Source organism: Electrona antarctica (genome assembly GCF_951216825.1).
Source record: "Electrona antarctica genome assembly, chromosome: 8".
Taxonomy (NCBI): Eukaryota; Metazoa; Chordata; class Actinopteri; order Myctophiformes; family Myctophidae; genus Electrona; species Electrona antarctica.
This window is the reverse complement of record NC_136789.1, coordinates 52,895,042-52,911,633: the sequence shown is the minus strand read 5'-3', so window position 1 is coordinate 52,911,633 and position 16,592 is coordinate 52,895,042. Positions and strand designations below refer to the sequence as shown.

The 16,592-nt window shown below is 44.7% G+C and overlaps 1 protein-coding gene across 3 annotated transcripts in view; it reads right to left on the bottom strand.

Moving 5' to 3' along the window:
- Positions 1-16,592, bottom strand: part of LOC306927424 (disks large homolog 4-like) — a 309,688-nt gene that overhangs the window by 58,514 nt on the left and 234,582 nt on the right. For all 3 annotated transcript variants that reach the window (XM_079507155.1, XM_079507157.1, XM_079507156.1), the window contains 5 exons: positions 13,032-13,082; positions 11,462-11,512; positions 11,111-11,235; positions 6,543-6,712; positions 3,834-3,970 (listed from right to left, as the gene is read on the bottom strand). In XM_079507155.1, the coding sequence (XP_079363281.1) occupies positions 3,834-3,970; positions 6,543-6,712; positions 11,111-11,235; positions 11,462-11,512; positions 13,032-13,082 (534 nt within the window). The remainder of the gene's footprint in view (positions 1-3,833; positions 3,971-6,542; positions 6,713-11,110; positions 11,236-11,461; positions 11,513-13,031; positions 13,083-16,592) is intronic.

Genomic DNA, 16,592 nt, shown 5'->3' with positions numbered 1-16,592 from the left:
CGCTGTTCACCTGGAACACATCAACCATAACGAGCACATGATGGAACACACTGAGACCAGGCACACGCTGTTCACCTGGAACACATCAACCATAACGAGCACATGATGGAACACACTGAGACCAGGCACACGCTGTTCACCTGGAACACATCAACCATAACGAGCACATGATGGAACACACTGAGACCAGGCACACGCTGTTCACCTGGAACACATCAACCATAACGAGCACATGGAACACACTGAGACCAGGCACACGCTGTTCACCTGGAACACATCAACCATAACGAGCACATGGAACACACTGAGACCAGGCACACGCTGTTCACCTGGTACACATCAACCATAACGAGCACATGATGGAACACACTGAGACCAGGCACACGCTGTTCACCTGGTACACATCAACCATAACGAGCACATGATGGAACACACTGAGACCAGGCACACGCTGTTCACCTGGAACACATCAACCATAACGAGCACATGATGGAACACACTGAGACCAGGCACACACTGTTCACCTGGAACACCAACATAGGAATACACTAGGAACACTGAGGGGCGCTCTTATATTCATGACGTAAAATAAGACACTATGCCTATTTGCTCAGACACTATGACGTGAAAGTCTCCATTCATTGGCAATGGGAATTTAATGTTATTGTAGGACAAAAATAGCCGATTTGCTGTGGGGTAGTACAGTAATCGTCCGATTCTGATTTGTTTTATTTTCCTTCCTTCGACTATTGTTTGTATATGTATGTAAATGTAAATTGTAAATGTACAAAAAAAAATGATGCGGGATGAATTAAACAAGTAAAGAAAACTTGTAAGATATTATGGATGAAATGGATTACATGCATTGTACATACTGTACTGTACCTGCAATAAAGAATATATAAAATAAATGTTGGGCAGAAACTGCTTATCTCCATTTTCTAACTTTGTGTGTTTTCGTAAATGAGCGTCCTACTTGATCGTACCACCACAGCCTTTGGATTTGAATCCAGAAAAGTAAATATTTTCGATTTCCACCCGACAGCGACGACGACGTGTGTGCGTGTGTGCGTGCGTGCGTGCGTGCGTGCGTGCGTGCGTGCGTGCGTGCGTGCGTGCGTGCGTGTGTGTCTCTCACAGGGACATTGTTATGGTCCCGTGGAGGGAAAGGCTCTTTGTCATGGATAAGAAACATTGTTGTTTTAGAGCTTAGAGGTTACACTACAGTAAAAGATTGTTTTGAAGCAGTGGGTTTTCAACCCTTTTCATTTCAAGGTTCATTATTTATTCTGCATGTATTTGAGCCATGAGGACCAACCGTTTGATGACATTTAGCCTCTGAGACCCAAAACAAAAAATAATATTTTGTTGCCGTTGATCAAAATAACGATTCTTCCGTATTGTCTAATTGTGTAGACTTCTTGTAAATGAAGTAATGCATATAATTTAACTCTTGAGAGCGTACAATGAAACCAAATGGACCCGCACTGGTCCATTTTACGCTCTCAAGAGTTAAAGACCTATAAGGGTCCATTTGGTTACCAACTGTCCATCATTTAGCTGGGCACCACCTGGAAAATATGAAAATATGATCATCAAATTATAATATAAGGAGGAAGAAAAGTGTACAGTAGGCCTATTTGTTAAAATCATGCTTTTATGTGGACACGCCCACCAGTTCATTAAGTATGTATCAAGGATCACTGGTGGTCCCCGGACCACTGGTTGAAAACCACTGTTTTGGAGCTACGGTTACACTACATTAAAAGATTGTTTTAGAGCTAAGGTTACACTGTACAGTAAAAGACTCGGGTTGGGCCCGGGGTCAAGATTATAGGCAGTATTTTAAAGGTTAGGTGAAGTGTTAGGGGGGGTTGTGTAGTCTCACATAGCCTGCATGATCAGAGATCTGCAGTTCTGCACCTACTGACATGTCTGAGGAATGTCTAACTCCAATGTACGTACAGTATGGGCTAGAACGCCAGCAGTGCATGGATTAAACATAAAACAAAACGAAAATATTGTTAGGCCTAAATCCTAATCTACAATCAACACGCACGCACGCACGCACGCACGCACGCACGCACGCACGCACGCACGCACGCACGCACGCACGCACGCACGCACGCACACACACACACACACACACACACACACACACACACACACACACACACACACACACACACACACACACACACACACACACACACACACACACACACACACACACACACACACACACACACACACACACACACACACACACACACGTTTTTATGAAATAACCAAGAACATTAAAGATGGAGTGCCACGATTTGTTTCCACCCTAAAATACGATCATCAGGTATTATTATAATATAAGGAGGAAGAACTTGTGTACAGTATTTGTTAAAATCATGCTTTTATGTGGACACGCCCACCAGTTCATTAAGTATGCCTGGTTTGCCTGGTGGGTGGTGATGGGTGGTGATCCACCTGAACTGAAGCCGCACCCACAGCTGTAGTTGTATGATAAAGGGGGAGGGGTTAGGGGAGGGGCTGATAGTGTGATGTCACTATATTACTGTTTATTTCATTGGCCCGTTTGACTGTCAAGGGTTCAGCCTCCAGGAAGAACCCCTAAATACAAAGTAAACACACCATTGCACATAAAAACGACTCCAGGGTGTCTAATGAAGTACTGTCACCTCATAGACACATGAAAAACTGTAAAAATTGTGGCACTCCATCTTTAAGGGTTTTTTTTGGAAGACTGAACATGCATGATATTGCTAGTGTGACGATTTCAAATAATCTTTAATATCTTAACATAATAATCTTAACATAATTAATAACTTAAAATAAATTGCACAACACGCAAATCCAAACACGCATCATCATCATCATACCTGGAAGTTATGCATGAACGCCTACCGAGTGGCAAAACAACGACTTTCTGGCCTTGACAGCCCATACATCCAAACAGAAAAGTCCTATCTTATTCCATTAAACATGTTAAACTACACTTTGCCACTCCATTTGACACTCACTTTTATGCATGTGCATAGCCTCTATTTACAGTCGATGTCGCCAGACATATCGGTAGACGGAGACCCATAATGGCTGTACGATACACGTGGTTTGGGGAGGTTAGGTTTAGGGGATTTGGATGTCCCCACATGGATATTGACTGTATGTGTGTGTGCGTATGTGTGTGCGTGCGCCGTGCGGGCATATTGTCTAAAGTTACAATGTGTGACTGACACTGAAAGCAGACATGGAGATCTAACCAGTCGCTCTGGATTAAGAGCGTCTGCTAAATGCCTAAATTGTAAATTGTAAATTGTAACCAGCACCATTTTGAACAGTTAACTGTCATGCAGTCCTTCCTTTGTCCACAAGGTGGAAGCATTGCTCTCCTGACCCACAGTTAAAGCCTGATCCTGTCCTACACATGCATCTATTAGCATATTACAGCTATCATTTATCTATACACAATGATGTGTGTGTGTGTGTGTGTGTGTGTGTGTGTGTGTGTGTGTGTGTGTGTGTGTGTGTGTGTGTGTGTGTGTGTGTGTGTGTGTGTGTGTCAAATGGAACACAACCACCCTAAAGACTAATCATTGTGTATACTCCTGCACTATCTGCATCGAGTGATCTTGGTATATATAGAAATTGATTTATTGAAGATTCTGACCTCCAAATGTACATCATTTTTGTTTTGATTGTATTGTTGTATTGTGCTTTTTGCTTTGGCAATGTAAACGTATGTTTTCTCATTACATGCCAATAAAGCCCTTTGAATTGAGCGTGCGTGCGTGCGTGCGTGCGTGCGTGCGTGCGTTACTGACCGCTAGTATCTTGTCCCCGATCTGTAAGCGCTGGTCTTTGTGAGCGGCCCCGCCCTCGATGATCTTGGTCACATAAATGCTGTTATCTCCTGGTATGTGTTGGTTCCCTACTCCACCTGCAATGCTGAACCCTAGGCCTGGTAGAGAGACATAGAGAGAGAGAGAGAGAGAGAGAGAGAGGCTGTTATCTCCTGATATGTGTTGGTTCCCTACTCCACCTGCAATGCTGAACCCTAGGCCTGGTAGAGAGACATAGACACACACAGAGAGAGAGAGAGAGAGAGAGAGAGAGAGAGAGGCTGTTATCCCCTGGTATGTGTTGGTTCCCTACTCCACCTGCAATGCTGAACCCTAGGCCTGGTAGAGAGACATAGACACACACAGAGAGAGAGAGATGCTGTTATCTCCTGGTACGTATGTGTTGATGCTGAACCCTAAACCTGGTAGAGAGACACAGGGAGAGAGAGAGGTGCTGTTATCTCCTGCCTGATATAGATCACAAAGGTTGTGGAGTCAGATCACAGGACATGCTTCTAAAGAATATTGAATTGAAATATTTTTGTAAAGAAGTCAGCTCAAACCCACAATGCAATATTTTGTTTTCAACTGTGCACAAACGGTCGGTTTGTGTGTCCCCATTCCAAGTGCATTTTGTCTTATATGTGACGCCATGGCCGCGATTCCAAAGGTACATATTAAAACGATTTAAAACTATTTTCAGCAATGGTATAACAATGTTTTCGGTGGGTAGATCTTGTTGAGCTGGTCATTTTGAAAGTACCTCTCAAGTCGAAAAAGTGTGGGTACGCCTGCCTAAACCAATTAGAGACACATAGACATAGACACAGAGAGAGAGAGAGAGAGAGAGAGAGAGAGAATGAATCTTGAATGTGTCACTTTGACAAAGTAATGCTGCCAGTAAAGTAACACATGCTCTGAATTATTAAAGTTGTGACTTCATTAAAAGCTTTTACTTTCAAACACGGTAACAGTTTTAACAGGAACAGTTTGATCCTACTAACAAATTGATAGAATGTTAAAAAACAGACAATCCAGAATGAACCGGGTTAAAACAAATGAAATGCCTGCCAAAAACTGACAAACTAACGGATAACTAACAATTATAAACTAGTACAGAACTGTCTGTCTGTCTGTCTGTCTGTCTGTCTGTCTGTCTGTCTAATGTGACGCGTTGTGAGCTTGTAGATCTGCTGTTTTTGGTGAAGAAGACTTGGTGTATATACTGTACCGTGGGCTGAAAAAGAACGAACCAAGTACAGTTTAACACCAGTGCGTTTTTACTGAGCATAGAGGATCAAAAACGGATAAACTGAAGTGACATTGATGTTATATTATTGTTACGCCTCCATATATGGTCACGCCTCGTGACATCACGCCTCCATATATGGTCACGCCTCGTGACATCACGCCTCCATATATGGTCACGCCTCGTGACATCACGCCTCCATATATGGTCACACCTCGTGACATCACGCCCCGTGACATCACGCCTCGTGACACGTCATACGCCACCATATATGGCCATCTCCATAGTTATATGAAGATCACGACACTGACCTCATCTAGCCATGGATAGCCATACATGGAGAAGACTGGCCCATCACCTAGATCTGCCCTTTTAGGGCGAGGTCGCCTCTCGCCCTCAGGGGCGTCGTGGTAATAAATTATATATATTATATTATATTTTTTATATTTATATTTTATTATATTAAAATGTTATCAAAGCATTCTGAGGCACCCTTGGACTTGTGTCAAGTCACCTGTCTGTCTGTCCTATGCATCCATCCATCTATCGCTCCACCCACTCACCCAGCCACCCACCCACCCACTCACCCGCCCACTCACCCACTCACCCAACCCACCCACCCAACCCACCCACCCACTCACCCGACCCACCCACTCACCCACCCACTCACTCACCCACCCACTCACCCACCCACTCACCAGACCCACCCGACCCACCCACCCACCCACCCACTCACCCACCCACTCACCCGACCCACCCGACCCACCCACTCACCCGCCCCACCCGACCCACCCACCCACTCAGCCACTCACCCACCCACCCACCCACTCAAGTTGTATGTTCATCGGTAAATATGCCATTATATATGACCATTATGCTTATTTCATTATTTTATTTGTATTTTTGATTACTATTATTATTATTTATTTTTTGCACTCACTGTATCGGACGTAGTATTTCCAAATGTGTTATGATTGGATTCAATTCTGTAAGGCTGCGAGGGTTTTCAAGGTTTGCAATGAGATGGTACATCTCAAGGGGTCCTTTTTTCCTAATAAAGAAACTTGAATCATCATCCATCCACAGAACGCACCTTTGCATGTTCCCCCCGTGTCCCCTAGGGTAGGTACCCTCACAAAAAACATGCAGTAATCCTGGTCTCTAAACTGCCTCCCCCTGGCCAGCCGGGGCGCCTGATGGAGGGGAAAGGAACTGGTTGGAATAACATGTTCCTTCCACGCGCTACGTCCAACCAGGGAAACGACATGAAGGAAGCTTGAGTTCAAGTCCGTTGCTCTCCTCATGTCCCCCATATATGGGGACTAGGTTGGCAGAGGGTGTGTAGAGGCCAGGATCACATTAGATAATTGACACAGGGGTGAAAAATGGGTTACAAAATCGTGGGATAAAAAATAAATAAAAAAATAAAAAAAAGAACGTACCTTTGGGTCCCTTGATGAGCTTTATTTCCGTGACCTTCTCGGCGGCCGGTTTCCTCCTCAGGACGTACAGTCTGACGATGGCTCCGGCCTCCTTCAGCGCCTCCACGGCCAGGCTGTGTGTCACCTCGCGCACGTCCACGTCGTTCACAAACAGGATGCAGTCGTTCACGCTATGGACGCACAACAACAAGACAGGGACGTGCAGAGAGTGTTAGAGAGGGGCAGGGGCTGGAATCCCGATAAGAGGGCACTTTTTGGGACAAAAATAGCGAAAATAGCAGATCTACAAGCTCACAACGCGTCGCAGCACGATGCGTTGACAGCTTGTAGATCAGCTATTTTCGGGGCGCAACCCAGCACTCTTTAGCTAGTGGAGATGCGGTGTAACGACATGGATTTCGAAACAAATGAGTTCAACGCAAATCGCTGCGTTCAAGTTCAGGAGACTTCGGAACAAAGCAATTCTCCTGAATGCTGCCTTCCGGCATGGCATGGAAAGGAGAGGAGGGCATTTGTATTTCTTCCACCATGTAGTAAATGCTGCATTCGTGGTCTGGAAAGGGCAGTTGTTTTACAGACGGGTAAAAGGGATGGGGCTGAAGCCCCCTTTGATGTCAATGTGTGCACGTCCCTGACAACAACAACAACAACAACAACAACACAACAACATCAACGACCTCGTTTTGTGGCAGAGAAGAGAATGATGGCGGTATAAATATAGACGTACTACAGAAGATAATATGGAGCAGTCAACACTGCCGTGCTTATAGCACTGCGTGGGCTGGCTGGGGAATCCTGACTTATGGAAGTACAACCCCCTCCCCTCCCCGCTCCACTTCACCGCATCAACCATAGTGTGTGTGTCCCCAATCTGGGAAGATATTCTCCCTTTTGTTTTTGCCTCTGGAGACACCACCTCCTTGTTTGTGTAGAAATTTGGTTTGGCTCCTTTCTTGGTATACAGTACACTTGCTCCCATGCAGGTGCTTCTGTGTTTATTCCTACTAACAACAACACTACCTGTTTAGGGTGCTGCTGACGCACCCTAGTTTCCATATTCTGGGCCTCGTAAAAAATGCAAAGAGAAACATTTTCAGCTTGTATTTGTTGCTTTTTGCTACTTTATTTGAATCCTGAAAAGTAGCGGTTCTGGACGTTTGTACAGCTTTCCAGTTTTTTTATCCCACGATTTTGTAACCCATTTTTCACACGAAACAATGAAAGGTTTGAGGGTCCAAAACAGCACAGGAGGAACTGTTTAACATGATCGGTACAGCTGATCATCCACGTATTATGGTTTGTGCCCCCCCCCCCAACATGCAGATCAATTCTAGCCAAAGAATGAGATTCCTATGCCACTCCAACTCAAACATCAATCACTCTACCATCTGCAGACGAAAAGTGTCAACCCATGTACCCCCGCCCGGAGTTCTGATTTATTCTCCGTCACGTTCTCTCCTCCGCACAAAGAGCCGAGATTCTTTCTAGACTAGTGCGAGTATAGAGGTTCTGAAGCAGAAGCAGGCGAAGATTATCTTTACAAGTTGCAAGTACAAATGGAACCAAATGGACCCGTTGAATTAACATTGATTTTACAATATAAATTGGGGGTCGCAGAGATAGAAATGCCATTAATTGGGGGTCCGGCGTAGACTAATTCATGTCAAACTGAAATTGAGAATCACTGCTAGAGCCATACAAATCTTCTCTTATGGGGGTCCCTGGCATATCTCTTCAAATGGGGGTCCGTGGGCTAATTAGTGTCAATGTGGGGGTCCTTGACATGAAAAAGTTTGGGATCCACTGTTACATGCATGTCAGGGAGTGGCTTCGGCCAGTGACACACCCTGAACCCCCACCAGACTAATCACATCAACTGGTCAAATATCTCTATATCTTTTGTGTGGTCACAAAGAGGAGACACGGTACAGTAGGTGTTCCGACTTGCTCCAGGGAACACCTAGCCTGGGGTCCACCTATGCTTCCTATGGCATAGGCAGCTCCCGGCAGGATCCGCTGGGAGAATCTAGACGCAGCTGCGCGACATGAGACTAATTAATTAGAGCGACAGAGAGGGAGAGGAGTGTGTGTGTGTGACGTGTGTACGTGTGTGCGCCAATTTAACAAAGGTGCAGACGATCAGAAATCAGCAGAGAGTGATCGACGTTTGCGCTATACTCTATGCCGTATTGAAGTGGACTCGGACCCAGACTTTGTTTTCCTCCCTGGAAATAAAAACGTCTGGGTTTCCGAGGCTATAGGGAACACCAGGCCATGGCTATTCTGAGATGCCTACCCTGCTAACACTCTGGGTTGTTTGGACATGTTCGAACAGCTGGTCATTTGCATAGCGAAAAGACAATTTAGGCTATAATTTAGGCTATATGCCTCATGCAGGGATAGCAGAAAATGTGAAATATTCTTCAGTAGATAATGAGGTTTGGACCCAACAGATGATATCATTTTGGTTTACGGCAGTCAGAATATGGTATGAGAAATAGGGGGGGGGGGGGGGGGAATCATACAATGAAGCAAAGACAAAAAAACAACCCTCTCCTCCCTCCAGGAATGGTTGCTAGGTCAACTGTAACAGAGACGTGCATCCATCCATCCATCCATGGCGTTTCGTTTTAATCAAGAATCTCATCATCGGGTCTAATTTGCTCGATCTGCAGATTAAAAAGCGCACGATAGAGCCAAGGTTTGAAATCTCGCTGGTGGGATTTAAGGCCGTTCACACGGGAGGTGGAATTGTTTCACATGCAGTCTTCTTGACGCTCGAATGCACTCACAAACCTCTGGCGTGTATGAAGGGTTTGTGGTGCATGCATTGTGCTGTCCGTCCATTAATTCACTCATACATGGTTACATTTGCACACTAGTGTTGTAGTAGACTCGGGCTGCTTCTTCGCCTGGAAAGGAGCCATCTTAGCTGGTTCGGGCATCTCTAGGGCGTCTCCCTAGGGAGGTCCTCGAGGCACGTCCCATTGCATGGGAGGAGACCCCCGGGGGCAGACCAAGGCGCAGATGGAGGGATCACATCGACTCCCTGGCCTTGGAACGTCTCGGGATCCCCCAGGAGGAAGTCACGAATGTTGCTCTGGAGAGGTATGTCTGGAGCACTCTGGTAGAGGTGTTGACCCCCGCGACCAGACTACGGATAAGCGGTTGAAGATGGATGGATGGATGGATGTTGTAGTCGAGTCCACCTAAAGCGAGTCCAAGTCAAGACCAAGTCCGAGGGGGGGTGAGTCCGAGTCAAGACCGAGTGTGGGAGGGGGTCGGGTCCAAGTCGAGACCGACGGGAGGTGAGTTTTTTTCTCATCTGTTAGCTCAGCTGCACTCTGTTACTTAACAACATAGGATGAACGATACAAATACTGACAGGCAATCAAAATCCATTGAACAGGATGCCACGTTCTACAAGGCGTTATACACAGATTGTGCATTACAGTATATTCACCCATTCACACTAGGGCATTCACTTCTAGTCATTTTTACTAGTCGACTAGTTGTTTAACTACCGATTATGTAAAAAATCACACCCGTGTGAACTGAGTGGTGTAAGGTCTTATATAAACTGATCAGCTGAGGTCTGACGTAATGTCTGACATAATGAAATCACACCCGTGTGAACTGGGTGACCATAGCAACCGTGCACATTTTTTGGGAACAGACAGACAGACAGACCGACACGTAAACTAACAAAGCCAGTTGTAGGAGTGGTTTACACCACTCAAAAATAAAATAAATTTAAAAAATATATATATACATATATATATATTTTTTAAATAAATATTTGTACATTGAAAAACTGTGTACATGGTGACTATAACTATAATCTACCTGATCTTGAGGCCTACAAAATCGGGGGGAAAAAACAAACCTTTTTATTTTTTTTCTTATCAACTAGTCAACTAGTACCAACAAGGTCGACTAGTGGATTTACTAGTCGACTAGTTTACTAGTCGACTAGTTGCTTAATGCCCTAATTCACACACACATTCACACACCGATGGCGGCGGAAACCATGCAAGGGACCAACCTGCACATCGGGAGCAATTAGGTGTTTAGGCGTCTCGCTCAAGGACACTTCGACACTAGCTCTGAGGGAGCCCACAGGGATCAAACCGGGAACCTTCCCAAGCGGCCGCTCTACCTCCTGAGCCACTGCCGCCGCGTACATTCCCTGACCGTACCGTATATCTCTCACATTGTCCCTTATCGTGTTATTGTGTCATCATGAACTGAGGTGCATATATAGGGGACCGGTTAATGTATTGTAATCACATGTCCGTGGTATTCATCAGGGATAAAGACACATAATCCATGACCTGGTGTCATTATTCTGTTATTCGCAGCCAGGGCTGTCTGTCATCGACTGAACACAAACTCGTAGTTGACTAATAGTCGCAGGGAATCTGTCAACTAGATCGATGAGTTGATTTAAACGCGGCCAAATCCATATAACTTTCACGTCCTAGACCCTGGATACAAACCCGGGTGATGAATCTAATATCTACCGCACATTCATTCAAGTGTGTGTGCGTGTGCATGTGTGCGTGTACCTGAGGCGTCCATCTTGAGCAGCGGCCCCTCCTGGGATGATCTTGGTGATGAAGATGCTGGGGTCGTCTCCTACGTGAGGGTTGTCTGTTCCCCCTGCTATGCTGAAGCCCAGGCCCGAGTTACCCTGCAGCGCGCGCGCACACACACACACACACACACACACACACACACACACACACACACACACACACACACACACACACACACACACACACACACACACACACACACACACACACACACACACACACACACACACACACACACAGTAGAAATACCATAAATACAATAGCAGGGTGAAACATTTGATGAAGGTGTGCTGTTACGTATATCAGAAAGAAAAGACTCACTCTCTCCAGAGTGATCTCCTCGTACTCGATCTCCCCCTCTGTCCCGTTGACCTGTTATTGGGAAAGAAAGGAAAAAAATGGCGTTTAAAAAAAAAACGAGACTATACTCAGGCAGCACGTTTCCAGTCCACAACTCGTCCTCATGTCTTTGTTTTTTTGTGCATTAATTTTTTAATGTATTGTACAGTGGTCTTCCTGCTCGTCTGTTTTGCTTCCGTTATCTTTTATTAATCATACTCAGTGCACGAGAATGCTACGCACACTAAAAGTCCTTGTAGTGGTGCCGACTGTGAACGGGAGAATAGTCGTCTTCAAGGGACAAGAAGTGGATGCACACGCTGCTAGCCAAAGTGACAAGATTGTATCATACTGTATGTAGGACACCAACGTTTCAGACATAACAACCTGAAGCCTTCTTCAAGGTGTGAGCATTAAACAATACTCTTGAGTAGAACTCTTGAAGGAACAAGAAAGTACACTGATAGACAAAAAGTGCCAATATTTTATTTTGGACAGAACACGCCATTAAAGGGACACAAAAATATATATTTTAATGACGTTTAGAAGATTTAGAACACTTTCCTGAGGGTCTTTATATGTGTAATATGTGGTTTAAGATATTTTAGTCTTTAGCAGTGAGCCCAGTGTCTCTGATGTCATGGACACTGGGCTCACTTCCTTCCTGGACTACAATTCCCATAATGCTTTGGTGCACTGTGGAGGGCTGTCTTACTGAGACAAGATGTAGTCCAGGAAGTAAGTGCCTTTAAGGCTTACGTTGGTTTTCTGCTCCAACTCTGCGTCCAAAAAGTGCAGTGCAGTCACTTTCTTGCTCCTTCAAGATGTATTTCTACTCAAGTTTATTCTCCCGTGGACCGGCGCCACTGCAAGGGCTTTGGGCGTGTTTGTAAGCATCCTTGTGCACAGTATTATAAACATACTCTACCATACAGTATGGGTTAACACAATGCTTCATTATTCATTCATTACAAATAGTAATAGAAGAGAGGAGAGGAGAGGAGAGGGGAGAGGAGAGGAGAGGAGAGGAGAGGAGAGGAGGGGAGGGGAAGAGAGGAGAGGAGAAGAGAAGAGAAGAGAAGAGAAGAGAAGAGAAGAGAAGAGAAGAGAAGAGAAGAGAAGAGAAGAGAAGAGAAGAGAAGAGAAGAGAAGAGAAGAGAAGAGAAGAGAAGAGAAGAGAAGAGAAGAGAAGAGAAGAGAAGAGAAGAGAAGAGAAGAGAGGAGAGGAGAGGAGAGGAGAGGAGAAGAGAAGAGAAGAGAAGAGAAGAGAAGAGAAGAGAAGAGAAGAGAAGAGAAGAGAAGAGAAGAGAAGAGAAGAGAAGAGAAGAGAAGAGAAGAGAAGAGAAGAGAGGAGAGGAGAGGAGAAGAGGTACACCTGTAGGAACAGCAGTACTTACATACTGTAAGTTATACAAGTTAGACTACACTACATATCTTCATTGCAGTGAAGAGAACAGAACAGCAGTACTTGCATAATGTAAATAATAAAAGTTATAGACTACATATCTTCATTGCAGTGAAGAGAACAGAAGAGGTACAGCAGTATACTTACGTAAGGAGATCCGTCCAGTGTGTCAGTGTTCACCACCGGAGGAGAATTGCCCTGTGAGGAGACAGAGGAGAAGAGGCAACGACGGTTATTACGTTTTCTAAAACGGTTAGTCCCAATACTTGATTCTGATATGCTGGTTACCGTCACGTGACCGTTGTAAATTTCACCGATAACCCACACCTTCAATCACTTTATATCATTCCCAGCTGATTCCGCATCTCTGTACTGTAGGTGTACTCTGGAAGGGGAGCGCTCGATTGCCTTACGAACCCATGCCGTGCGGGCGTCTAAGCACAGCCCGGCTCATATGACTGTGAATGTGTGGCTCCAGGCAGCCCCGTAAAGACATCAAGCGCTATTCTCCCGTCACATAGCCTACTTGCCGAGCAAAACAAGGAAGTGATGTGGCTCGCTCTGGTGGCGCAAAGCGTAGCTACTTTTGTGAATTTAATAGTTTTATTAGGTTAATATTGCTATATTGTTTGTAACCGTTTTAGAAAAGCAATAAGCCACTCGAGGCCCCAGCTTACCGGGTATTTTACAATGGCTGGGAGGGTAGAAGACCCTACGCCTACGCCTCCCAGCCATTGTAAAATACCCGGTAACCTCTCGTGGCTTATTAACTGGCTTTAATTAACACATTGAGACCTGAGACCAGATTCTACTAAATGTCTTCTGAATCTAAATCATGACAGTTTAAAAAATCAAATCAAATAAATGTATGTCAGTGGTTCTCAAACCTTTTCATGTCAAGGACCCCCAGAATGATATGTACACTATTTGGCCACAGACCCCCCCCCCCCCCCCCCCCCATCTCAAACTATTTTGTTCCCCAGAAGCAAAGATACGAGTTAAAAACGTTTGCTGTGAAATAATATATATTCAAGTGCACTGCACACACATGCATACACGTGCGCACACGCAATGCTGTAACAAGGCTGAACTCAGCAGGCCTCCACACACCTCTCTTACAAAGTGTGACTGTCAAGCCCCCCCCCACCCCCCCCCCCCCCACCCCACACACACACACACACTGATCCAAAAACACAGCAGTCAGCACATGTACGCTATCTTTTTTTCTTCTTTTGCATTCCACATAATGTCTGAAAATAAACACACTCACTGCTACTTTTGTGTGCGAATATGTTTTTTTTTCTAAACCCTGTGAAAGGTGAGAAGCGGCATGCGAGGCAACCATCTCTGGTTGTTCCACCTGCATCTTACATCACCATGCAGCGAGGCTGTCGTCTCTGTGACGGCTGGACAACCTCATATGTCCCCCCCGAAAAAAAATACTGCGACTTTTCAGGATTCAAATTCCTCCCACTTGGGACACTTTCCAGCCAGGCTCATTCATTCCAATGTACATATCATGGATTTTACACATTAAATACTAGTTCATTTTTTGAACCAGACATTCAAAATCTCTCTCCAAATCCATCAACAAGGCCTTCTATATGTAGTGGAAAAATATGTGTGTGGCATTTCTTTTTTTAAAACAATGTTTTATCATATAGGACATATATGTTTGTCTAACGGTCAAGCTACACCAGGCTTTTCTTGCACGTTTACCCTAAACGCGCGGGGGTAAATGCGTACGTTTTGTGCACGAAAAGCCTGGTGTAGCGTGGCCGTAACCCATGTTATGCTTAGCTGTGATTGGACCATAGCAGTTTGGGGAGGGGCTTAGCTATAGCTCAATTCAAAAGTAGCAGATCTACAAGCTCAAAACGTGGCGCGAAGCGACGCGTTTTGAGCTTGTAGATCTGCTCGGGCGCTGATCAAGTCGGGCGCTGATTTAGGAGAAAACACACAAGGGACCGTTGGAATATGGAGACGAGAGGTTTCTCTGCGAGGCAACGGTGATGTATTGTTCAGGACAAGACAGCGAGCCAGAGACAGCAGAGGAGTAGAGAGAGGCGTATTGGCAATGGCATACACCAACCTTCTAGATTTACATGAAACACAGTCGCACACATGCGTGCCCTCATATACGCAGCGCGCACGCACGCACGCACGGGTTTGTATTACTATTCTTGTGGGATGTCACAATTTAGGATGCTGATTTTATAATCTTTTATTATTATTATTATTATTATTATTACTAGTATTTATTTAACTACAAGCTTACATGTCACACATTGTGAGCTTGTAGATCTGCGAGACACCAGCGCGCGGCACAACTAAGCATAAATCACACACCACAACTCTAAGTCCAACCCCTAAAGCTAACTTGTATCAATAGTACGACTATAACTCTAAATTCTACCATATGCTTGTGGTATATAATAAAAGTACACACACAGGACATCAGGAACATACTATGCCACTTCAGTCCATGTGCCGTTGCGGTCCAGAAGTAAGTCCACCTAACTCCATTTACTTTTTTTTTTAAATAAATCAATGCTATTGAACCATGCACTGGAAAGTATTAAAAAGTGCTTCGGAGAACACCTCCTAACTCCATTGGTTGGATCCTCAAACCAAACAAGCTAACTCCACCCGTCTTTGTTTTTCATAAATCCTACCCTGGACCAGGAAATGAAACCCAATGCATTTTCCTCATAGACATTTCTTAAAGTATTTATTTAAAGACGGTTACACCGCGGACAAAGCCAACTCGAGTCGTGACAACTCATGACAACACAAACAATATTTTGGACCAAACAAATAATTAGAAAGAAGAAAAAAACGGCAGGTTACAACACTTTTTTTGTTGTTTTTCTTCTTTGTAATTATTTGTTTGGTCCAAAATATTGTTTGTGTTGTCATGAGTTGTCACGACTCGAGTTGGCTTTGTCCGCGGCGTAACCGTCTTTAAATAAATACTTTATGAAATGTCTATGGGAAAAATGCATTGGGTTTCATTTCCTGGTCCAGGGTAGGAGGCGGGACTGTGACGCTCTATTGAACACCCTTTACGTCTGCATGTGTGTTAAAGAAACCAATGGAAGCAATGACAAATATTAAAAAGCGCTTCGACAAAAACCTCCTATAGCTCCACTTGAGCTGGATGTTTTTTCTTTTTTTTTCATTTCCTGAAAAATAAACAATGCACCGGGGCCTATCACCATGATGATCTGTCCGTTAGATGTTGGTCTGTCCCAATGTGTTATGTTCATGACAGTCAGTGCATGGAGTCAGTGGCGCCGTCAGGACCTAAACAGTGGAGGGGGGACAATATCCGAGATCGAGAGTTGAGACTAGAGCAACTGCAGTTACTGCACGTAGGATTGATTGAAGTATTTATTAACAGTTTACAGAATTACAGTACATTTCAAGTACAACTCAATACAAAAAACTGTTAGCTGTGGACGACACACTGATAAAGCATTATTACACTTGTTTACAACAGGGTCCACCCTTTTCAATTCATCAGAACAGGATAGGCTATTATAGCCATAATGGTCATTGCGGCGAGAGGCAAGCACGCAGCGGCAGCCAATACACGACGACGACTGAGCAACAAAATGGGAACGGCGCTAGAGAGACCACCGTCGGGAAAAATAAATAATTTGACCAGTCATTCCCCAATAGTGCGGGGGGACATTCAGACCCAAA